We start from the raw sequence: 26,384 nt of genomic DNA, 5'->3' as shown, positions 1-26,384 counted from the left end.
CCTTGTCTATATGAAGTAAGCTAATAATGAGACCAAATGAGGGTAATTATGACTAGGACGACTTCAAGGTTATGCTTAGTGTGAAGGGTAGTATGGAATGCCTTTCATACATTGCACGAGTGTGCTTTGAGGTTACTTAAGAATGGTTCTATTATGGTATAAGTGACTAAGAGTCAAATAATGCTTATATGAATCTTATGTTGGAGACTATGCTTATTATGATTATGATATTATCTCTTATGCTTATAGTTTATGTTTCATGAAGTATTTCATATGATTTTGGATTATGTCTTATATTGACTAACCCTTGTGTTATGCTCTTATGATTATGCTAGCTAACATACTTAGTACATTTTGTACTAACGCATACTTTGCCTACATTCTAATCAAATGTAGGATTTGGAGACTTGAGTGCTATTTTGGAGATGGGTTTCTAAAGAGCTAAGGAGTTGAAGATTTTGGTAAGTCTTCATAGCTCCGAGGACAAAACCCACAATTTCCTTTTATGTCTTTTATTTTCATGTTGAGGCTATTGTATGGGCTGTGTCCTAAGAGTTTTATTCTAAAAGTTGTATTAGATGGTTTGAGACAAAGTATAGAAAGACTTCCGCTTACTTTTATGAAAATGATTTTGATTGTAAAGAAAAGCTTTAAATTTTCCTGTACTTTTCTATTATCTTATGCTCATGATATGCTAAGGGCTTGTATGAGGCTTTTCGGAGTCTCGTACACCGTGTTACTAGGGGGTACTCCTGGGTCGTGACACACAATCACAAATCACATTCCCATAATCATACAATCAAGTCATGATTCATGGCATTCATCATTCGTATATCCTCTTTTACAATTAATGTGATCAACAATGCAACATTCGCATACATACATGTATCATAATGAAGCAAGAACAACATATACAACACAATCATGAAATCACACTCATCACAATGAAGTATTCAACGACATATATCACTTAACCATAATTCAACCAACTTAGCCCTAGTTCGTCACCTAAGGCTCATTCCTATGATTAAATCATCTTTTGTTCGGTGCACGAAGGCCCACGCATAACTCCTACCATTGAATTACATTATATCACGTAGTGGCACAGATTTATAACTACTCAATTAATAAAACCTAGCCTACCTGGGAGCCAAGCAGCTGCACTGAATTTTTGGATTTAATTCTTGTTTTCGAACTTCATGACGGTGATCTTTGACAGGAAATCCGCCACCCATTGGCCTCTTTAAGCTCGAAATCTCCTTCTCCTTCCTTCCCAAACTTAAAGCAGCTTTCTGAGGGTTTCTATGGTGTTTTACGACTAATTAGGTATTTTAGGAAGAAAGAGGAAATAGGATTTCGCGTTATTTACATTTTGTCTTGCCTATCCCGCTCTGGCGCCAACTAGCCCCACCCTAGCGCCGCCGCCCTAGCGGCATTTGGCCCATCGTGGCCCAGTATTTCTTGAAGTTTTGTTTTTCCTAATTAACGACGGTTCGGATCGTTACACCGTCTCAAGGTGAACAAATATTATTTGAACCCCCACCCCTTCTCCTTATTCTTCTTCCCCCTCAAAACCTTTCCTCTATCTCTGTTAATCTGAACACCCCCTCCCCCTCCTCGGTCCGCCACCACACAACTTCCTCTTCTTCTTTTTTTGGTTTGGTTTGGTTGGGGGCGGGGTGTGTTCTTTTGCTTAGTTAATTTTGTTTTCTTGTTTATTTATATCATAACCAAGCGTCCAAGCTAGAAAAAAATAAAATTATTATTTGAAATTATTTTACGCGATCAAGAGCAAATGCAAATTTATTATTTGTGTCTCGTGAGATATTTATTAGGCATATATTTGTTAATATTAAAGTATTTAAATGATCGCGTAAAATAACTAAAATATCTATAAATTAGCCAATATTTATATACGATTCCAATTTTCACAAAATAAAAAATGGTAGAGGCGTAGTTGTTTTGATAGCTTATTGACTTTGCAAGTTTGCTTTTTCTACTTCCCCATTTGTTGTTGACTTCTCCATTCGTAAGTAAAGGATGTTCTTGGTCTAGTTATTATCACTAACGAGCCAGAAATTTTGTTACGAATATTTAAAATTTATATATCTATAAAAAATAAATTTTGATCTGTATATTTTATATAACTTTTTTTTATATTATAATATAATTTTTTGACAAAATCGTTGGACTAATTACTCTTCACTATACATAACTAGTTATTATTGACGATAAAGTAAAAAATTTCAATAAAGAAACTAAAAATACTATACTTTGAGAATAGAATTTATACTTATCTTATGTTAAAGAGATTCAATAAACATAACTCTGTCCGTGATTAAAAAGAAAAACAAAAACTAAAGACCCCAACCTATTAGTTGATCACTTTCAATTCCATTGTGGTGTGACATAATGATCAGTAAAGTGGACAAAAATTGTAGGAGACTCTAGTTCAAATTTCAATTGAGACAAAAACATTGATCAATTAATTTCTTTGTATATGTGTAGTCTTAATTAACAAAGTTACTCGATAAATGTGCTAATAGAAAATAACAAGCATTTGATATAGAATAGTCAAGATATCCACACATTGATCCAGAAATTATTATCATAAGAATAGAGTTACTCAATAACCATGTTGACAGAAAATAACAAATACTTGATATAGAATAGTCAAGATGTGCACTCATTAATCGTGAAACCATCATTATAAAAAAAATAAAGAACACAAAAATACGCAATCACCATCCCCAAATAAATAAATAAAAAGTGCATATAATTGGAAACAAGTGGGGTGGGTGGGTAGATAGTTGCTAGATATATCTCTCTATATACATAAGTTCCCATATTGTCATAATTTGCTTCATCGTCATCTTCTCCATATCATCTCCACTCCATTAAACCTCATCAATATTTTTAAAAATAATAAGAATATATATAAGTAATTATTATACAAATACAAATTATAAACATACGAGAGAAAAATGGGAACAGAGTTTATTGATAATGTTTCTTTATCACATGAATATCATGATCATGAAAAAGAGCTTGATGCTGGTGCCCTCTTTGTTCTTAAATCCAAAGGTAATTAAATTTCTTTATTCTATGTTCAATATTAATAATTACTTCATATTTATATATAGGATTTTTATAATTAGTATCTTTCTCCCTTTCTCTTGTTTGTTTTGATTTCTATTTCCTCTAATCGAGGTTGCAGTGGAATGAATATGATCCTTCAATATTTGATCAAAAGTTCCACATATTAGTATTGGAATGAAAAAATTGAGTAAAATTCATATATATGTATCCATTTTTAGTCACTTAGCTGTATTTATAATTGAAAAATAATCACTATTATAAAAAATTAAGCTAATGGTGAATGGTGAGTGGTGACTGCTATTTCTAAAAATAAAAAAGATTTGATAAGACGTGATTTTCCTCGTAAGAGGTCTTTACTCAAAGTGAATTCAGATTAATTATGATTGCTCTACTAAACTAATAATGGACATGAAGTGAAAACTAAAAAATTAAAAAAAAATTGACTCAATTTTCTTAAGATTTACTATGCATAGTTGGATATTTATTTTCAACCAATCATGTTGTATATACCGACTATTATGTGGTTTAATAATTGTCTTAGAATAGATTATCTATGTAATTATTTTTCAAATCTTACTATCACAAGATGCTTTGTTGAACTGTCCAATTACCCTTATATACACTTTTTCAATTAATAGAAAAATATCACATTATAAGTAAGAAGATTATTTTAAACACTACTTATAGATTCTTTCATTTTATTTGGACTTTCATATAATAATAATAATAATAATTAAAACAAGATACATGGACTTTAAACCATAATTTCAAACTTTCATACTTTGGGAGTTGGTTGTTTTTTGTCACTTACTTTGATTTCCATATTAGTATGTGTTGTAAGTTCATCAACTATTTATCATTAATTAATTAATTAATGTGTGGAAACTTTAACTAAATTTTGATGGTCATCAAAAATAACTATATAAAAATATTTTTTTTTACTATTTATTTATTTGGCCAAACTTGTCATTTTCTATGACACAGGCTACGATATATCTGTTGGGGCACACACTCACAACTGATTATCATTTTATAATGTTATTTTAATTAATTATATCATATTTAATTATTATATAATGTCACAGATCAACTGTTTAAAAAAAGATTTGTGGTAGAGTTATTAAATAAAGGATAAATAATAAGAAAAAGAATTAACAACAAGATCACATTAAATCTGTCCGTACATATAAAATGAGATATTTTTTTCTTTTAATTCTTTAGGCTTATTTTCTTTGCTAGAAAAATTCAAATATTATTAAATTTGCTGAAAAACATCACCTACTTCCCACAGTGAAATTAATGTCTTATCAATTTAAATTGTCAAATTTTCAGGCGAATTTTCTGTTTTCTTTTTGTCCTTTTATTAAAAAAATAAATATAAAGTCAATATGCTTGGCTAAGTTTAGCTTCAATGCTGACAGAGTCGTCATTCTTGTTTAAAAGGTGTCAATTAACGTTTTTATTTTATTTATATATATTTACTTTTTTATATTTTGAATATTTACAGGATCATGGGTGCATTGTGGTTACCACTTGTCAACTTCAATTGTAGCTCCACCATTGTTAAGTCTTCCATTTGCTTTTGCTTCACTTGGTTGGTGGGGTGGAATTTTATGTTTGGTGATTGGAGCACTTGTCACATTCTATTCATACAACCTCTTGTCCATGGTCCTTGAACACCATGCTCACCTAGGTCGCCGCCATCTTCGCTTTCGCGATATGGCCAACGACATTTTAGGTACGTACATAACGAGGTCTAATACACTTTTATACTATCATATCATCTGAAAGTCAAATTATAAGATATAGTACATCTATCCTCTATCCTCGCTTCACCCTTCCTATTATTAATTAAAGGGAAAAAGGACAAATATACCCCCGAACTATCATAAATAGTATGCAGATACCCTCCGTCATACTTTTGGGACATTGGTGCCCTTGCCGTCCAAAAATTAGAGCATATATACCCTTTATACTAACGGACATCCACGTGTCATAATCTTATCCGTCGATTCGACATTTATTAAATATCGAATTGACGGATAAGATTGTGTCACATGACCCTATTTAGTCTTCCGTTAGAGTGAAGGGCATATATGCTCTAGTTTTTGGACGACAGGGGCACGAATGTCCCAAAAATATGACGGAGGGTATCTACATACCATTTATGATAGTTCGGGGTATATTTATCCTTTTTCCCTTAATTAAAATAGATGTCTTCAGACTTTGCATGTCTTTTATATTAAAAAAAAAAATATGCCTCAATAGGAGAAAGCGCTGACAATTATAAATAGAAAGGGGTCCATGTAGCTGGTGTACTGTCACGATGAAAACATTGAACATTTTGATAGTATTTAAAAAAAATAAAAAATCATTTTGACAAGTAGGACTACTTTATTATAATATGTATATGTATATATAAAGTTTTCAAAATTTATTATATTGATTATATGTTATTTTCACACTATATGTATAGGATCCAAAATTTCATATCCAATATTGTAACCTTTTTGGGTTGCGTGCATCTTTTTCTTTTCTTTTTATAGGAGTGGAGATTTTCTTTTTGAGTAGCCACCAAATTTGAAAAGTCATACTAAATAATTAATTTTTTGATTGAAACACAATTTAAAATTAGAGCTTAACTTCTATAGTGACAAGGTCAAAGAATTATAATGTTAATAAATTATGATGTCTAACGTGTTATAAAATATTAAAATACAGTAACACTAAGAGAGAGAAAGACAGTTTGATATACTAAATTTTTATTATACGTAGAGTTTGCAAAATATTGAATCACAAAGGTTTAAAATATACAATTTTATGATACATTTTTACGAAAGATTGTTTTGAGAGCTCGAATTCGTAAAAATATCATATGTGATCGTACGTATATATAGCCTAAAGTCAAACTATTATTTTGACCCACCTACTGCATTTAGCACAATCTTTTTCTGTTGTCCATAAAAAATATAATTTCCTTTTTCTTTGGGTCCATAATTGCCACTTGATTCTTAACACTTAAATAATTTATTTATAGAAAATAATAAAATCTCACTATATATTAAATTTTCACAGGACCAAGGTGGGGCAGATATTATGTTGGACCAATTCAATTTATGGTATGCTATGGTGCAGTAATAGGCTCCACTCTTCTAGGAGGACAATGTATGAAGGTGAGTTCTTGAAATAAAACTAAGACCAAATTTATTGTCGTGGAATTTCAAATTTCATAAGATCAAACTCGTAGACATTAGTAAAAATTTTAAGATAAGGTCGAAAAGTATTTAGTGAGATTTAACTTATTTCTACTTTTTAATAATTACTGTCATGAAGTTATATCTGTGAAACTTGAGACTTCATAGTTACGGCTATTTTTAAAAACATCACCAGAAAATTGCTAGTGAACGTTATTTCTACTTTTCAATTATAGCTACTTTTAAAGATAAGTTTGAAATTTATATAGCTATTTTTAAAGATATGGCCAAAAAAATAGCCGTGTGTACTGTATTTTTACTTTTCAACCATCGTCATGAAGTTTCACCTATGAAAGTTGAAACTTCTTGACAGTGATTATTTTTCAAAGACAGATAAGTGAACAATATTTCTACTTTTAAAATGTTAAACTTTTTATACTGTCAATGTATACGACTTAATTATAACTCCGAAAGAATAGAAAACTAATTTACTTATAATATCTTTTCACCTTTTTTTTTTTTTTTTTGCAGGCAATTTACTTGCTATTAAACCCAAATGGAGCTATGAAGTTATATCAATTTGTAGTTATATTTGGTGGTCTAATGTTGATTTTAGCTCAAATGCCATCATTTCACTCACTTAGACATATCAACTTAATTTCTCTTCTACTTTGTCTTGCTTATAGTGCTTGTGCCACTGCTGGTTCCATTTACATAGGTATAAATTAATTTCTATTGCAAAATATATATATCGTCAGATTTTTTTATAATAATTATTTTCGATGATAATAATTCACAATAATGACTTTTTGTTATATATTTTGCTAGGAAATTCATCCAAGGGACCTAATAAGGACTATTCAATTAGCAGTGATAAGGAAACACAAATTTTTGGAGTTTTTAATGCAATAGCTATTATTGCCACCACATTTGGAAATGGCATTATTCCTGAAATTCAGGTTAGCTTGTGTTTTCACCTGACTACTCCTAAAACCATGAATAATATGAATATTTATATTATCTATCGGTTAACTCAATCTTTTTATCCGTGTTAAACATGGACGAACCAAATATTTTATCTATTTTTATTTAAAAGATTTTTTGACCCGATCATATCTAATCTGACTCAACCTTTTATCACTCCTAGTTCATAATTTACTTTTTTTTTCTTATCGAGTCTTACCAATATATATATACATATCTAACTATGTACCAATCTAGACGAGTTGTATGAACTATATTTTTATAGACGATAATTGACGATCTTAATATGATTATTACAGGCAACGATAGCGCCCCCGGTGAAAGGAAAAATGTTCAAAGGGCTTTGCATTTGTTATGCAATGCTTTCAACAACTTTCTTCAGTGTGGCTATTTCTGGATATTGGGCCTTTGGTAACCAAGCTGAGGGCCTCATTCTAAGCAACTTTACACAAAATGGCCACAATTTAGTCCCAAAATCATTTATCTTCATAACCAATATCTTCACAATTCTTCAATTGTCTGCTGTTGCTGTGGTATGTTATACATTATATTGCTTTGTTATTATCCACGTATCAGATGTCCAATATAAAACGGGTTGAAATTTCACAAATAGCCACTTTTCAGTCTTTGAAATTGAAAAAATAGTCATTGTCATGGAGTTTTGAATTTCACAGGTAAATGTTTGTCCAAGAGTTATACATATGAAATTGAAACTCCATTATGATGGCTATTTTTCAATGACGTGATGGAAAAGTAGATAGTGAACGATATTTCATCGTCCTGAAACGTGCGGGAATCTTACAAAGCCCCACATTTGACCATGTACCAATTGTCCAGTATAGAACGGGGTAAATTTCACAAATAGCCACTTTTCTGTCTCTGGAATTGAAAAAATAGTCATTGTCATGGAGTTTTGAATTTCACAGGTGAATGTTTGTCCAAGAGTTATACATATGAAATTGAAACTCCATTATGATGTCTACTTTTCAACGATATGACGGAAAAGTAGCTAGCGAACACTATTTCATCTTCCTAAATGTGCGGGAATCTTACCAAGTCCCACATTTGTTGAGGAAATACATTATTCTCTCTTTATATGATCGCAGTCTATTTTTACCTCATGAACTAGCTTTTAAAATTGAGTCAGATTCAAAATTCATTTTCTTAACAAATAAAATTAGTTTTACAAAGCAATCTACTACAATAGGTTATATTATACAAACTTGCATAAACTATTTACACTATCGACATATACAAGTTCATAATCCGTATGAATACATTATACATTTACTATACACTAGCATTATTACGAGTCTGAACCCACGTGGGTCCGCCCCTGATTACGACTAATTGGTGTGTATTTTGCAGGTATACTTGCAACCAACAAACGAAGTACTCGAAAGGACATTTGCAGACGCTAAGAGCAGTGAATTTTCAACTCGAAATGTGATCCCACGTCTAATTTCTCGATCAATTTCAGTCATCATATCGACTACAATCGCAGCAATGCTTCCATTTTTCGGAGACATCAATGCAGTAATCGGGGCATTTGGTTTCTTGCCTCTTGATTTTGTGTTGCCTGTGATTTTCTTCAATTTGACATTCAAACCATCAAAGAAGAAACCAATTTATTGGCTTAACATGGCAATAGCAGTGTTTTTTTCAGTCTTAGGAGTCATAGCTGCAGTTGCTGCTGTTAGACAAATTAGTCTTGATGCTAAAACATATCGATTATTCGCAAATGTTTAAGCAAACGAACATTATATGTTCGGAATATTGTCAATGATAAATTTTATATACTGAAACAACATACATTTAGTCCCCGTATAGAAATAGGGGTGGATGTATCATTTATACAGGATTTATAATCACTGGCTTCAAATTACACTTCAAAATTTAAGTTACAAATAATCTGCATACAAGTTTTGTTGATTGGGAAAAGGATATAAATTTTACATATGACTTTCTGCAGCTTGCAAGCTACATTGACAAAATTATTTATTACTTACAAATTTGTTTAAGCTACCAAAAATGTTTTTAGAAGTACTAAATTTTGATAATGCTGGTGAAGCCAGGATATATTTTTACAACAGTGAAGTAGAAATACACATCCCCGAATGCTAGTTACATTCGCGCTCCTGGAAACTGCTTCAGCGAAAAATTGGAACACTGATAGCAATGTAGCTGTAGCTTCCTCAGAAAATTAAATCAGTTGTAACCAATGGAACGATCACTTTTCAACACTCGAGATTCTTGAGACCTCCAAAATAAGCCAGTGTGTCTGCAGCAGAATGAAATGATCTGATATGTTGTTTGTGAATCTACAATCTGAGGAGCCAGAGGCAACATGTTTGGTGGCATAATTTAGTTGGTTTATTCTCTATGCAAAAAGCATCTTGAGTTCCTCGATTCTTGCAGTCCGAACTTCTTGGTCGGTCAAAGCACCAGAAATCATCCGTTGCTTCCTAGCTTGGACTGCCTCCATTCTTTCCTCTACTGAACCCTGCCAGCAGCAAAATATGCATGCAAGGGTCCGATGACTTTATGAACATGGTTAAGCACTCAAGGTGCAGTAGAGCATACATATGATTTCAGGTAAAGCATTTCTCAAAGAAGGTGATATTGTTACATGGTGATCCAATTAACAAGTCCTAGTTAAGGAGAAAGGTGTTTAGCATACCTTCACAATGAATCGTTTGATCATTACTTGCTTAGTTTGTCCAATACGATGAACACGCATGACCGCTTGCTCCTCAACAGCTGGATTCCACCAAGGATCCTAGAGATAGTAGGCAAAGATGAAAACTGTATATATTTGACGACAATAGAATCGCAGAAAAATAGATGCATACAAACAGTACACATCATGGGGCCATCAAAGTTCTTTGTAAAGAAAGGACAGCACAATATCTAAAGCCACAAGGAGACAAGTACCATGACAAAAGCATTAGATGCAGCCGTCAGGTTTATCCCAACACCACCAGCCTTCAATGACATTAGCAACACCTATACAATATTCAAATTGATTATAACAGCATAACTAATTAATACAAATATTATAACCAAAGAGGCAGCAACGATGACAAACCGATATGTCATCCTCTTCTGAGAACTTCTTTATAACTTTCTCACGTTGTTGTTGGTTTAACGTCCCATCAAGGCGAACAAATGGAATACTACTACTGCACAAGGATGTAAAAAAATAAACTAACTTAAAAATAAAGTATGCAAAATATGAAAAAGACTTGCAAAAGGCAATTGACAAATCAATTGAACTTCAAATGTTTAACAGGAGGTTTCAACAAATGGTGGGAGAAGAATCATCACCTAAATAAAGAAAATATCCAAGAATTTGCAACACTGGAAATCTTTCAGTTTCAGTATCCTTATAAGCATGCATACCAAGACTACTACAATTACTTAGTTTGCTATAAATAGATAATACCATGATGTTCATGGAGTTTCTTATTGTAAAGTTACCTTAAAAGACAAAGAAGTTGCAAAACACAGTTTAAAAAGCTTATAAGTTCTTCAGATTCTAACATGAACAGAAATGTGGTAGTACCAAGAAAGAGGAATCTGCAGTAGATCTAAGAAGGCAGTCCACTGACTAAAAACAATGCTTTTGGAGCCAACAGAATGAAGACGTTTTAATTCAAACAACAAGGCTGATACTTTTGATGACTCCACCCAATTCTTTTCAACATCAACCTGAAAGCGGTTGTCTGACGGGGCTGTTATAAGCTCCTGCCTACTGACAGTGTTTCTGCAGAAGTCGAATTTATATAATGTCAAATATGCAGTTGATCTCATCGTATACAATCATGTTCTTTAGTAAACACTTGTAGGAAAATACCTACAAACAGGACAGAGGCCTGAATTAGAACTTCGCCAGCTTGCCAAGAGACACTCTCGACATAACCTATGAGCACATGGAGTCAACACCGCATCTTCAAAAGCTTCAAGACAAATAGGGCATTCACCCTGTTCTCCATTCCGCAACTCTTCCACAACCTCCTGAATATAAGCACGTGAAGGGACATCCTTGCCTTCTCCAGTCTCCTTACCACCCTTAAGGAAACGTTTAGCAAGCTTATTCAGATCAGAGAATTCTTGAGTATCACCTCGACTGGTCAAAAATAAACCCCATCAGCAAATATTACTTGATAGATAATATTTAGTAATTATTAGCTATCAGGTACTCCAGCTGAGTCCACAGTTTAGACACAGAAGCAAGGTATCTAAACAATCCAAAAGATCTGCAAAAACAGTTACACCTGCTACTGTATTACAAGTCAAGGATGATGCCTAAACAAATAAAGATGCTAACAGACTACTTGAAATTAAAAGAAAAAAATCTGAAATAGCACTTACAAGAAAAACAATGTTCACTTTCTAGAAAAACTAGAGTCAATAATCTTTCTGGACACTGTATTTACTTCATAGAAGTATCTTGGATCCACAATTGCAAAGTTTTTGAAAGATTCACCTTGCTTTTCTTTCAACAAAGAAGCAAAAAAGTGCTTCCATTTTCACTCCAATCAGAAGTTAGAATGGAAGCATGACCCACAAAACCAGAACAAACCGAGAAAGCAACAAAAGAAGAAACAGATAGAAGTCAGAAAGATCCTCCCATAATCCAAAGCATCACAACGTTATTATGTTCACAACTTCCTCTCTCCAAACTCAAAATATTCTTCAAGCAACAAATAAGCATGCACCTTACATTTCCTAATTTCCATATGGAACATGCGATAATCCAAGAGCTAGCACACGGCTTGAAGTTCAGAAAAAATCGTATAAATCAAACACTCCCTTTTGTCTGTGTCCTATATCGCCCTCCTATAGTTTGAAATGTTCCTTGACTAAGATATGCAACTTAGTACTAGTACTTTACTTTACATAGTTGCTTCAAATTCACATGTAATATTCATAAATCATAACAAAAAGAAAATGATTCTGAACTCTATTCATTATCAAACCAAGGAGATAATTTTCAATTTATTTCCATTTTTTTAGATTTCCTTAGCAAAAAAACTATTTGAATCCAAGTTTATTATGTGAATTAATCGGTCTAACTGAATTACAAAAATTGGTCAAGTTGACAATAATGAAAAATAGGAATATCTATTAGGGACAGAGGGAGTAATGAGAATCACATACATTCAGAAAAAATTTAAACGCCAAACCAAAGCTTGAACTCATCAACACAGAATAAATAAGTGCCTGTTGGAAAGTTACACAACAATTTTTCTGGAGTATAAGTCCATTTAGACAAGAAGAAACCACAGAATAACAAACTCAAAAGATAGATAAGCGCATAAATAAAAGTCCAAACCTCATGACAAGAAACGGATGGTCACAACATTGACGAAGTCGCAAAAGCAACTCCAATATAGAAGCATAGTTGTGGAGAACCCGTCCTTGCTCAACAAACTGATCAAACTTCACCTGATATTGGAGATATAGAACTATTGTAAAGGAAATAAAGGTGCAAAGGGTATCTAAGGATAAAATATTTAATGGACAGAGTGATCAATGTTGGTAAAACCTTGGATCTTTTATACAAAGCATCATAGAAGTCGCGCTCTGCTTCTGTAAGTTCACAATATATCACTTGAATATCTGCTGGTGGTAGAACTAAAATTGGTCTGCGATGCAATAATACCAGAAGCAATATAACATTTCAATAAACCTAAAAGTAACCATTACAAACGAAACCAAACAACCGAAGACAACAAAGAAATAAGATAAGTGAATCCCAGGGATAATTCTAACCTTCCTTCTCTATCTGTACTAGACTTTGTTCTTCTCAACATAATCAGACTTAATATTGATTGAACCAACTTTAGCCCCCTCTCATCTCCCTCCTCAAAAGGTTTCTGAATAAGCTTGTTCCACCTAAATATGATCAAGCAGACAACAGGTTGAATGTCATTACAGTAACATGAGAAAATTCAATCAACTGTGAAAATAACTCTCTCACACAGAACATGGCTTCATATTTCCCTAAATACAAAAAGGAACAGCACTTGTAGCAGCACCACAACCAATCTCCTCATACCAAAATGGCAAGGATCAAGACTGATGCCAGCAAAATTAGTGAGGTTTTAGTTGAAGTCACATCAATGGGTAATTAATTCAAAACGGGGTCATTTAATAGTCATTTTCAAATCTTAATCTGATAACAAGACCATATGAATGAAAAATCAAGCTGTTGTAGATCATTTGACAGATGGGGGCAAACTGCAAAGTCACAATAAAAGGTATATACTACAGCCTACGCTTTCTACAGCCTCCTATCTAATGCAAGGTGTACTCAACAACAACCTGCCCAGTGTACAGAAAGGTAGAGAATCTTAGAAATAGCATCAGTCATCAACAATTCAACACCCATCTATGACATTTTAGAAACATAATTATATATTCATTCAAAGAATTAAGAGTACCCCTCCAGAGTTTCTGATAAGCTTCATGAAGACAAACAGGTTTGATGGTTATATGCAAGGGATCCACATCTTACCATGCCCAGCTTCCCCATGGTTCGACTCTCAAAAATCTTAGTAGACTGTAAATATCCTCCAGATTGTTCTGTCAGAGGAAAATTGTAAGTCCCATAGCAAAATGAGATGAATATCAATATACCTTCTCTTGAAAAAGCATATGAGCAATGGTAAACAACTATAAGATGGCAACAAATGCTAGATTTAAAGAAATATCCAGAAAATGTCTGAACCAAATAAAGGGGAAACTAGTATATAGCTAAGATTACCTGATCAGATTAGTGGTATTCTCAAGTGTACTAGTAATAATCAGCTGATGGACACCTAACTGAGCAAAAGATATCTCAATCTCATGTATGCTGAAGCTTGCTAAAGGGTCTGATTACCTAAGACCTTGTCCGACAAAACTGCTACATCACTAGGTATCTAGCTATATGGAGTCTTGATAAGATAATTCTTTTGAACTATGATGTTATTCCAAAACTGCAGCATTAGTACCATAGAGATCCAACAACAGGCTCAGGACCAGCCAAGAAGGATCTATCTGAAAGAATATGACTGCATATTGGGTAAAAGAGGTGAATATCCGGACAGTTGATAAAATATAGAATACTGGAGAACATCAGTTTTGTGAAGATCTATATTGTTTCCCTCTGGAAAGTAGGGAAAGAAGAGCGGCATGAACTTGTATCTCAACTTACACAGAGAAAAACTAGCATCTACAATCAGTTCGGACGATTTAAGTTTGAACAACTGGTTCAGCTTTGAAACATAGAGGACAAATACTCAAGGTTCAAGGCATGCTTGGAATTTACAAAGTTATTAAAATAAGACACATGACCAATCTAGCAATAAAAGAGATGGGTCAAAGCCTTAATAATGTAGCATTTGTATGAATCTAACCAATAACCGGATCCAACATATTTTACCTCTCTGAGAAGAACTATGAAAATAACAAAACAGTATGTTTTACTTCGTAGGAAAAAGAAACTTTAATCTCCAAAAAATGCTGATAATTTATTATTAACAAATTATACAACTGTAACACTGGATACCTGGATAGGGGTACCAGTAAGACACCACCGACGGTCAGCAATAAGAGCAGCGGCAGCATTTGAGATTTGGCTTTTAGAGGATTTGATAGTATGTGCCTCATCAAGAACCACTCTAAACCATCTAATAGAGAGAAGGCCCCCACTGTCCTCAGCATTCTACATGAGTACGGAACATAAATGAAGACGCAAGGACCTAGACCAGATTAGCACAAAGTAGTAACAATAGGCAAACAAGGTGAACGCGGAAACTAAAACTACAGTTTGATGAATCAAAAAGATACCTCGGCAGAAAATTCGGAGGCCAACACCCCATATGTCGTTAGCACGACATCACTTCGAGCAAGCACTTTTGCATCCTTTGATCTTGTCTGCCCATAGTAAACATAAACAGATAGAGCCCCAGGTTGTGCATGGGCTTCAATCTCTGCCTACAAGTGACGAATTCATCTTCAGATATCTATATGTAATATTTTTTGAGAAGGATATCTATATGTAATATGGGAATCCCTTTTATTTTCTTTTGGTTTTGACAATTGTGTAGAGCTGAATATGCCCAGTGCACCATATTAGTTCCTAAAAAAATAGTAATACTAATTTTCCAGTTGAAGCAGATATGAAGTACCTTCCATTGACCTAGTAGTGTCATTGGACATATAATTAGATTGCCACCAGAGATAAGTATCGGCTTATGTTTCAGAAGCTTATCAAGACTAGAGAATTTTGCTGATTTCTTCGCAAAAGTTGGAGAATGACCTAAGATATTACTAGCTTCTCCATTTTCACTAGACAGCTGACTTGTAGATTGGCTTCCTGATGATCCACCTCTTTCAGAATGACTGAGGAGGAGAGATATAGTCATTATAGTCTTCCCTAGCCCCATGGAATCTGCCAAAATCTTCAGAATATTCTCAAGTCATTAGGTGGATAGTGCGTATATATAACTAACAAACAAAATATCCCAAAAAGTAAAAGAAGCATAGCATCAACATACTCCTCCTCTAGCCATTTCAAGGGTACTTGGAAATTCAGTGGTCGCATCACCCGAAAATGCATTCAAGTAAACAACAAGCTCCCTCCTGAAATGAATATTTAGTGTACAGAATATGAAAATAAATGGTAAAAGCACGTAAGCCAAAATTCACATACTTGTCTTTCAGGCGGTAAGCATTCCAACATGGATGCAGAGTTGTTGCTGCTTCATCCGTGTTTCTTCCCCTCTCCAGTTGTGTCATCCAATGAAGCGCCTGCTTCTGATAGGGTCGCAGTTCGCACTGGAGCGTAGTTGGTGGTTCCATTTCCTAAAATATGATTGTAAAAGTATTTAATAAGCACAAAGAACTCCATAGGCAAATGAACTATGTTGAGTTGGCCATACCTGTAGCTTCGAGCTATCAGCTAAACCAACAATACAGTCAAGATCAGTATCAGAAATTGATTCATCATCCTCAACTTTATCTCCGTCTGCAGATGAGGAGCTTTTGGATAAGTTTGCACGCAATAATGAGGCAGGACCTCCGGAGCTGTCCTGTGGAGACAAATGAAGCATTAAAACTCAACATTTTAATCAGGTGTAGGTCGCAGCTGATCTATGAGAGAGCAATCCTAGAACAACATCTTGCTACTCTACTTTAATAGGATAAAGCGGAGCAAGAGAGAGAGAAGCGAGTGGAAACTCTCTTCTGGTCTTACCTGTTCGTTCAATGGCCGCTTCCTCATGTATAAATCAGCTGGAGTAAATTCTGCCTAATGACGATCAAGAAAGAAATTATGAATTAATCTCACTCAATCATCATGAGATGGATTCTTATAACTAGGCAGGATATGCTGATTCCAACTGATAAACAAGTTGTCGTAAGAGGGTTATAATTCATAATAACTATGCTCAGAAAGCATCAACTATTTCCTAAAGCATAAAGAACCAAGGAAAAAACTATCACCTTCTTAAAAGGAGTAAGCCCAAGCAAATGGAACAAAGTCGGAAGGGGGTGAACAACTGTATCATCTGCGGGATTGCTTCTTGCCTTTAGTGATGTCTGATGGCTTTTGCGAAACATGGAACTGTTAATATGCACTCTGCATATAAGGAAAAGTTGATCAAAATCACCACCATCTGTATTGCGTCTCGTGAAACTGGATTCCTCACCTCAAATGTTAAACTACAACACAATTAAAACTACTATCAAAGTACCTGACAGACAAAAGAACAGAGTCCATAATCCCTAATATATTAGGGGCCGATTTGCAACATCCTTCAATTCTAATCTTTTTATCCCTCACCAGAGGCAGAATACATCGAGCCCATTCATTTGGAATACGCCCAATCTGTCATTCCACAACAAACAACCACAAAAAATTAGGCATATCAAACAGAATTCCATCAAGAAAGTTCTAGCATTCCACTCTGTCACACCCATAAAAAAACTAATTGTCAATAAATCTTCCTTTTGACCAATTCACTCCATATTTAAACACTCTCTAAAGCAGAACCAGGTGCACCCACTGCCCCAAGCTCAAACAATATTTATGTGTAAGAGAACATATATTAAAATGATGCACTACTACATTTAACCTCTTCTGTTTTCTTTTAAGATATGGGTGTTCTTCGGACTAACTTGCTCGGATCTTAACTGATCCACCAGGCAGCTTATCCAGCCCAAGAGAAGAAGTTGCCAGGTTAATTCTACCCACTAAGGCTGGAATAGATGGGTTCACAGAAAGTGTTGTAGCTTGGATTTGAACATGGGATCACCAAGTTATCACTCACATGCCCCAATGAGTGGTGGATCCAGGATTTAGAAGCGGTGCATTCTGAAATATATAATCCCTTTGTTTCAATCTTGTAGAATCCTGATTTTAAAAAACATTAAAGATATGTAGAATGTATCAAAATGTCCTTTAATCTTGTAGTCATAAACATGTCATGTGGAAAGTTAGAATTAAGGAGTTGCCAATAAAAAGAGAGACATTCTTTTTTAAACGGATTAATAAAGAAAGTAAGACAAACAAATTGAAATGGAGGGAGTATCTTTTTTTTGGTATAGCCATGCAGTATCTGGTACCTACTGCCTTACTAATCCGAATTAACCATTCATGGTAACAACTGGCCTGACTCTTGGATTATCTATGCTCCATGCTCAAACACAAGACATCTAGTTAAGGGTAGAGGATCAACTTTCATCTCATTACATTTTTTGGTGGTTCCAATATATATATCTAACTCTATCTAACTATATATATATATATATATATATATATTCATACATATATAAATATTTCAAGCCTAAAGTTGTGGCCTTTGCTGAGCTACAGTAGCCTTCTACATTCCCCGCCAGCCTCAACCACTAGATCATCCTCTCCAGAACACAACCATTGTCCTAGATCCACATTGGTTTTGAATGCAACTTGACTAATGTAAAACCTTGGCAACTTCCTTCTTCCATTTTCCTTATATGTTCATTTGGCTAGGGGAATTACATCAAATGCAACAAAAAGAGATAGAGTTAAACGAACATAAAGAAGAAAATAGTACCTCTCCACAAGCCTTTGTAGAAAACCTTACAATTTCAGAACACGCAGCTGCTTGACGCCCTCGTCCACCTCCAAACTTTCCAGGTGAAGGTGAACTCAATTTCTTCTCCACTGGGAACGTAAAATCAACTTCATCACCAGGCTTCAAAATCCTCCCTTTACAAGTTGACATACCAGCAACCTCACCACACCCCACATACCACCATTCACTCCCCATATCACATCCAGCTCTCTTACCCACCAACCCATTACTCCCACATTCACTCCCCAAATCACACCCAGCCCTCTTACCCACCAAACCATTACTCCCACATTCACTCCCCATATCACACCCAGCCCTCTTACCCACCAACCCATTATCCCCAAATTCACTTTCAGTATCCAATCCCTCATTTGAAGAAACTGTACTAATCTCAGCCTCTTTGATCTTACCACTATTACTACTAACATTCCCAGCTTCCGAATTCAAATGGGTATTGCGAATTTCAATTTTCTTGAAACTCGGGGTGTCGAAAATGATGTTTATTGCAGCTGTAGGATCGTTTTTCGCCATGTGAAGGGATCTAATTATGTCCATCTGTGTATATTCATCGCCAACAATTGAACGCACCATTGAAACAAGCTCCTCAGTGACTTTGATCCCCGCCATCACAGTGAATTCCCACAGAAAAAAAGTCCGATAATTACAGTGAATCCCCAAAATCCCCAATTGAATTTTTGAATTTGTTGAAGAAAATTTGAAAAACCCTAAACGGGTTTAGAAATGGCGGGTTGGTTTTTTATTTGTTTACGAAAACAGAAATGCATGCGGGTATATTTACGAGTTCCCGCCTAGAAAAACTCCCTCACTTTCTTGTTGGAGTTATGTTCCGACTTTCGATCAATTGAATATATGATAAAGTATTTCAAAAGAATTTTTATATGTATTTTCATGTGGATCACTATAAATATGTTACTTCATTTGATTATATGTGTTAATCTTAATACATACTATGTCTCGTAGTATTAGTTATTACTTATCCATATTACTAAAAGTAGTTGTCACAAATTTGTAAAGTTCTTTTTTGAAAATGTAAACAAATTGGTAAAATTTGGGATAAATTAATAAAATTATATTTTTTATTATGATTTATTAAGAAGCGTATAAAAGAAAAGTGGACAATTAATATGAAACAAAATTCAAAAGGTTCAAGTCATAAAACTTTATTCATGTTTCAAAATAATGTTAATGTGTATAATTAAAGAAGTGAAATATTTTATTGATTGGTGTATCTACATAACAAACTATTGTAAACACACACAAAAAAATAATCAAAATATGAATGGAAAGTACTATTTAATAGAAACAATATTTTATATGTTTGATTAAAATAGACTATAATCTAAGTATTTAAATAAAATTTATTGGAGATTTAAGTGATCGTAGATTACGTAATACATGCTTATTTGGTTTCTTTTATTTGATTCATTCACCAAAATATGTTTGCCAGCAACTTCATAATAGTAGTATTGCGGAGCCATAATTTGGAATTCTAAATTTGTTAGCATCATATATAATTTATGCATCTCACGATACATGTATATGACCAATATATCTTTAGAAGGTTACTGATTTTTATTTATTTATTGTGTTGTTTATAGTGTTACACATTGTTGAAAATCAAGAACAAACATCAAGCTTTCATGGTGATTTTACAGAAGAGAGTGAAAGGAAGTGGATGAACAAGGAACAAGTTCATTTCAGTTCACAAAGTTTCAGACAGAACAATTTTGATACACCAAAAGTCAGCAAATTACGTGGAAAGATCACAACCGCAGATCACTTATGTGATAGATTAAATTAGAGCCATCCACGTGGATCTAATAGTGGTACAAATCCAGAAGTTTCTTAGCTAGTGCATTTGCCTAGCACGTGATAGCTATTACAGTCTGTTAGAAGAAAACAAATAGAAAAATGACTAGTGTAAATAGTCATTCTTGTTACCGTTATTATTAGAAGTAGGATTATCTTCTTGTTACCGTAATTATTAGAAATAGGATTATCTTGTATAAATAAGGTCAAGCATGTACAATATAAAAAGACACAAGAAATATACAGAAAATTTCTCCAAGATTTCATCCATTTTTTCTATTATGGTATCAATGCAATAGGTTCAATTTTGCTCTTCATCTCTATTCATACTCCTCTTAATCATGGTAGATACCACCACTAAGGGGATCCCTCTTGCAGGGCCAGTTCCCACCAATGTCGTTATTGACTCTGGGAATCCTATTTTCCTTCATGCTTCTGATGCACCAGGGATGAATTTGGTCAACAATATCTTTGATGGAAGAGGCTATCAGGGATGGAGAAGATCTCTTTTGATTGCACTCTCAGCTAAAAACAAATTAGGGTTCATTAATGGCAATTGTCCAGAACCACCAGCTACAGCAAATGACTTGTCCTCTTGGCACAAGTGTAATGATATGGTAACATCTTGGCTACTCAACTCTTTATCCAAGGACATAGCACATTCTGTGATCTATTCAATGACTGCCAAGGATCTCTAGACAGATCTGGAACAAAGGTTTGGGCAGTCAAATGGAGCTAAATTATACCATCTGCAAAAAGAGTTAACAGAGTTAATGCAAGGATCAACTGACATAGCAGGCTATTTCACAAAATTGAAGAGGTTATGGGATGAATTGGACTCTCTCAACTCACATGTTGGATGCAAATGTGTATGTATTTGTGAAGGGAAACATAAGATGACTAAATTTGTGGAAGATCAAAGGTTAATCCAATTTCTTATGGGTTTAAATGATGTTTATGCTCAAGCAAGGGGAAATATACTTATGTTAAACCCTCTGCCAGGAATTAATCAAGCTTATTCTCTGTTGCTTCAAGATGAAAATTAGAGGGAAGTCTACACTAGCCCTCAGTTTCCTCCTAATAATTCCTCTTTTATGACAGGCAATCCTAGATCTGAAAATCAAATGCAGAGATTTGGTAATCCTAATCATTCACAACAGAGATCTGGAGGACATCCTCAAAATTTTGGTGGTCAGTTTCAGGGACAAAGGATTTCGAGGAACAATCAGAAGATTTCTCCTCCACTCAGAAATGGAAAGGGAAGAAGGAAGAAGTATAATCCAAATGTGAGTTGTACTCATTGTCTTAAAACTGGACATGTAAAAGATGACTGTTACAGATTGATTGGGTATCCGGAAGATTTTCAGTTCACAAAAGGTTTCAAGCACCTATAAAGGGGAATGCAACTATCACACATGTAGATTATGACCATTTGAACATTGGGACGGATGATACTAATGATGATCTTCTTTCTCAACTGAGTAGGCATCAAATCTCCCAGATCAAACACATTTTCAATCAAGGACAACACCATCCAACATCCAGTAATCACTCTAAGATCAATGCACATGCTGTGGCTGGTACAATTACTACATATTCTGGTTCATGTTTTTCTATGGCTAACTCTAAAACTTGGATTATAGACTCAGGTGCCTCTGAACACATGTGTTTTGATTCACACTCTTTTTTAAATCTTACACCTCTCCATGTTCCTGTAACCTATTAATTTAACCCAATTCCTACAGGATCAAGGTCACTCATACCGGAAGCATTAAGATTCTTCCTCATCTCATTCTACAAAATGTTCTCTTTGTTCCTAATTTCATATATAATTTGTTATCTGTTCATAGGTTTTGTAATCAGTTTAGTTGTTCTCTCTTGTTTAATTTTAAAAGGTGTGTCATGCAGGACCATTTAACGAAGAGGGAACAAGCTTTTGGTGAAGTCAAAGAAGGTCTCTATCTCCTAGAGCCAGTCTTTTCAAAGTTTAGTCATTCTCACTGTAATGTAGCTTCTTCTTTAGAAGGAAATGTTTCCAAATCAGCTTCAGTTTCTTTTCTTTTTTCTGCAAATGTTATTCCTAATGTAGCCCTTTGGCATACAAGACTTGGGCATTTGCCTCATTCTGCAATGAAAGTTTTTAATTTCATTTCTTTTCCTAATGATTATTCTTGTGTTTGTGAGATATGTCCTCTAGCTAGACAAACTAGGCTTCCTTTTCCTGTCAGTCACATTACTTCTAAAAGAATTTTTGAATTAATTCATGTGGATACTTGGGGACCTTTCAAAGTTCCTACCTACAATGGCTATAAATACTTCCTCACTGTAGTTGATGATTTTAGTCGAGGTACCTGGACATTCTTATTAACTGTGAAGAGTAATGCTTTCTCAATTTTGAAGGATTTTTTTATCCATGGTTGAGAGACAGTTTGAAGTTCAAGTACAAAAGATACGATCTGATAATGCTTTAGAATTGGGTAAAGGGATTCAGGAAGCAGAGTTCTTCAAATCTCTAGGAATTGTTCACCAGACTTCTTGTGTTGCTACCCCTCAGCAAAATGGGGTTGTAGAGAGGAAACATAGACATTTATTGGAAATAGCCAGGGCACTATTTTTTCAGTCTAAAGTTCCCAAATGTTACTGGGGGATTGTGTATTGACTGCCACTTACTTAATTAACAGGATCCCTTCCAGAGTCCTTCATGGGAAAACCCCATATCATATTCTCTTTAGTACTTCTCCGGACTACAATTTATTAAGAACTTTCGGATGTTTATGTTATGTTTCTACATTGAAGGCTGGTAGAAGTAAGTTTGATCCCAGGGCTACTTCTTGTGTTTTTTTAGGATATCCTCAGGGACAAAAAGGGTACAAACTTCTTGACCTTGCTACTAAAAATATTTTTGTATCTAGAGATGTTCCTTTTTTTGAAACTCAGTTCCCTTTTTCAACTCTACAATCAGATTCAGACCTGATTTTTCCTATTCCTTTATTCTCTCCTGACATTTATGTTGATTCTCTACCTCCTTCTGCTACATCATCATCTCCTGAATTCTCCCTTCACCCTACTACTTCTGTTCCTGATTCTTCTCCTAATTCCATACCAGTCTCTAATCCTACACCTGATATCAGAAAGTCTCACAGGGATAACAAAAGACCTGCATATTGAATGACTATGTCTGTAGTCATGTTTACCTCTCCAATGCTTCAGATTCTTGTTTTGCTCAGCCTGTGGATTCTTCTACTTTTTCTTTTGGAGCTTTATCTTTACAAAATCAAAATTTACTTGGTTCTATCAGTGGAATTTCAGAACCTACCAGTTTCAATCAGGCTAATTTGGACTCTAACTGGAGACATGCAATGGATAAGGAAATTGCAGCTTTGGAGGAAAATGGTACATGGGAAGTAATGATTTTACCACCAGGAAAGAAAGCATTACCTTGTAAATGGGTATACAAGATAAAACAACATTCTGATGGTTCTCTTGAGAGATACAAGGCTAGGCTTGTCATTAGGGGAGATATTCAAAGAGAAGGTATTGACTACAATGAGACGTTTTCCCCTGTTGTTAAGATGACTACAATTAGGTGTCTTATTGCTATTGCAGTCAAGAAAGGTTGGTCAATTTCTCAGTTTGATGTCAACAATGCTTTTCTTCACGGTGAACTTCAAGAAAAAGTTTACATGAGATTTCCTTTAGGAATGGAAGCTCCAGGTCCTAATCATGTTTGTCGACTCAAAAAGTCTTTATATGGGCTCAAACAAGCTTCTAGGCAATGGTACGCCAAGCTTGCCGGAGCCCTAAGTTTTAAAGGTTACACAGCTTCATTGAATGACTATTCCTTGTTTTTTAAGAAAACAAGTGGTTTGGTCTCTATTATTGCTGTGTATGTTGATGATATTTTAATTACGGGTAATGATCCTACTGAATCTGCAGCTATGAAAGTGTTTCTCAACTCAGAGTTCAAGATTAAAGATCTAGGGGAGCTTTATTATTTTCTTGGCCTAGAAATTTTTAGAGAAAAACATGGTTGTATTGTCAGCCAAAGGAAATTTGCATTGGATTTGTTACAAGAATTTGACTGTGCTCATTTGCCTATGGTTTCATCTCCTCTTGATCCATGTTCTAAACTCACTGAATCTTCAGGTCCTATGCTTTCAGATCCCACAATTTACAGACGTTTGGTAGGTAAGCTCAACTACCTCACCCACACTAGACCAGATCTTGCATTTGCGGTTCTCACTTTAAGTCAGTATATGCAACGACCTTGTCAAGGTCATTTTGATACTGGTCTACGAGTCCTACGGTATGTAAGATTGAATCCTGAACAATGTTTATTCTTCAATTCTTCCTCTTCTTTATCTTTAATGGCTTTTTGCGATGCCGACTGGGCATCATGCCGAGATAACAAGAGGTCGGTTAGTGGGTTTTATATCAGTTTTGGTGTCTCACCCATTTCTTGGAAGTCCAAGAAACAAGCCTCTGTTTCTTTATCATCAGCAGAATCTGAATATCGATCTATGAGGAAAGTTACTGCGGAACTTACTTGGCTGGTTCGAGTTCTAGCAGATCTCTCTGTGTCTCCATCCTTGCCTGTTCCTCTCCATTCAGACAGTCAATCAGCAATCCATATTGCTCGTAACCCAGTTTTTCACGAAAGGACCAAACACGTTGAGCTTGATTGCCAATTTCGTGAGACAACAATTTCTTTCCGGGCTGATTTCACTTTCTTTTGTTTCCATCGTCGTCTCAACTAGCAGATCTTTTTCACCAAGGCGCTTTCTGGTCCTTCTCACTTTGCAATTCTTTCCAAGTTGGGTGTCGTTTCTCTCCCCTCCACCTTGAGGGGGGGTGGTTGAAAATCAAGAACAAACATCAAGCTTTCATGGTGATTTTACAGAAGAGAGTGAAAGGAAGAGGATGAACAAGGAACAAGTTCATTTCAGTTCACAAAGTTTCAGACAGAACAATTTTGATACACCAAAAGTCAGCAAATTACGTGGAAAGATCACTACCGCAGATCACTTATGTGACAGATTAAATCAGAGCCATCCACGTGGATCTAATAGTGGTACAAATCCAGAAGTTTCTCAGCTAGTGCATTTGCCTAGCACGTGATAGCTATTACAGTCTGTTAGAAGAAAACAAATAGAAAAATGACTAGTGTAAATAGTCATTCTTGTTACCGTTATTATTAGAAGTAGGATTATCTTCTTGTTACCATAATTATTAGAAATAGGATTATCTTGTATAAATAAGGTCAAGCATGTACAATATAAAAAGACACAAGAAATATACAGAAAATTTCTCCAAGATTTCATCCATTTTTTCTATTACACATTAATATTTTTTTTAAAAAATTAACAATATCATAAAAAAAAAATTGGACATAATTATTATAAGAAAATGTTGGATATATGGTAAAATACATTTATTTAATAATGAGGTGAAGAAAAGATCAACGACGTGATTACTTCAAATAATTTTTTACACAAATCACAATTTTTATCGCTGCGTAACAACTAATTTATAATATGATATAATATTGCATCATAACAATTATCCAAACAAGCTATTGGATAAGAGCGAGTTAACCTTCAATCCTAAATTTATGCATTCAAATTACCAAAAAAATATAAAATGGGTACAAGCTCCGGGGGAAGGGGGGGGGGGGAAGAAAAAAAAAGTTATCCAAAGATTAAAAACTTTCATTTGTTTAAATTTAACGAAGGTCTTAATGTTAATCAAACATTTTACTAATTTCGTCAATTCACCCCTCTATTTATCACCACCAATTATCATCTATTGTTATCGAGACCACCATTATTAACTATTATCATCCATAATCACCATTACTTACAATCAGTCATCAATATAATTGACTATCATTTGCAATTATTACCACTAATCACTATTATCACAACAATCTTTGATCACTAGCAACAACATGAATCATCAATGATTATGATATATTGTCAACCATCATCATTCACCATCACCATTAATTTTCACCTATTTACCACAATTTCAATTGCCACTACCAACTATGTACCACCATTACCCACTATTGATTGTCGCCTCATCACTAACTACTACCCCCAACACTTTTACTAGGCAACATCACTTCAATTAGCATCCATGACGACCATCTCCAATCATCACCACCACC

At 34.5% G+C, this 26,384-nt stretch overlaps 2 protein-coding genes across 4 annotated transcripts; one reads left to right on the top strand and one right to left on the bottom strand.

Moving 5' to 3' along the window:
- Nucleotides 1-2,873: 2,873 nt before the first annotated feature.
- LOC102589340 (GABA transporter 1) lies at nt 2,874-9,145 on the top strand. Its single transcript, XM_006349012.2, has 7 exons — nt 2,874-3,084; nt 4,607-4,837; nt 6,175-6,272; nt 6,825-7,011; nt 7,122-7,252; nt 7,577-7,810; nt 8,646-9,145. Exons 1-7 carry the CDS (start codon nt 2,985-2,987, stop codon nt 9,024-9,026), a joined length of 1,362 nt encoding a protein of 453 aa, XP_006349074.1. The 5' UTR covers nt 2,874-2,984; the 3' UTR covers nt 9,027-9,145.
- On the bottom strand, nt 9,123-19,138 carry LOC102589663 (putative SWI/SNF-related matrix-associated actin-dependent regulator of chromatin subfamily A member 3-like 2). Of its 3 annotated transcripts, none has more exons than XM_006349013.2 (20): nt 18,365-19,138; nt 17,024-17,157; nt 16,773-16,908; nt 16,525-16,578; nt 16,211-16,360; nt 15,982-16,133; nt 15,827-15,911; nt 15,458-15,730; nt 15,117-15,263; nt 14,836-14,991; nt 13,801-13,868; nt 13,056-13,178; nt 12,829-12,928; nt 12,616-12,728; nt 11,134-11,406; nt 10,843-11,043; nt 10,366-10,459; nt 10,212-10,283; nt 9,958-10,056; nt 9,123-9,780 (listed from the first exon to the last, which is right to left on the bottom strand). In XM_006349013.2, exons 1-20 carry the CDS (start codon nt 19,010-19,012, stop codon nt 9,658-9,660), a joined length of 3,201 nt encoding a protein of 1,066 aa, XP_006349075.1. In that variant the 5' UTR covers nt 19,013-19,138; the 3' UTR covers nt 9,123-9,657. The 3 variants fall into 3 exon arrangements, with proteins under 3 accessions (XP_006349075.1, XP_006349076.1, XP_015164942.1); XM_006349014.2 differs by having other exon boundaries at nt 10,366-10,456; XM_015309456.1 differs by lacking the exons at nt 9,123-9,780; nt 9,958-10,056; nt 10,212-10,283; nt 10,366-10,459 and having other exon boundaries at nt 10,953-11,043; nt 11,138-11,406.
- Nucleotides 19,139-26,384: the final 7,246 nt, after the last annotated feature.

This window comes from Solanum tuberosum, unplaced genomic scaffold (assembly GCF_000226075.1).
Source record: "Solanum tuberosum cultivar DM 1-3 516 R44 unplaced genomic scaffold, SolTub_3.0 scf00101, whole genome shotgun sequence".
Classification (NCBI taxonomy): domain Eukaryota; kingdom Viridiplantae; phylum Streptophyta; class Magnoliopsida; order Solanales; family Solanaceae; genus Solanum; species Solanum tuberosum.
The sequence above is the reverse complement of the archived record's forward strand: the minus strand, read 5'-3'. Positions and strand labels throughout refer to the sequence as shown.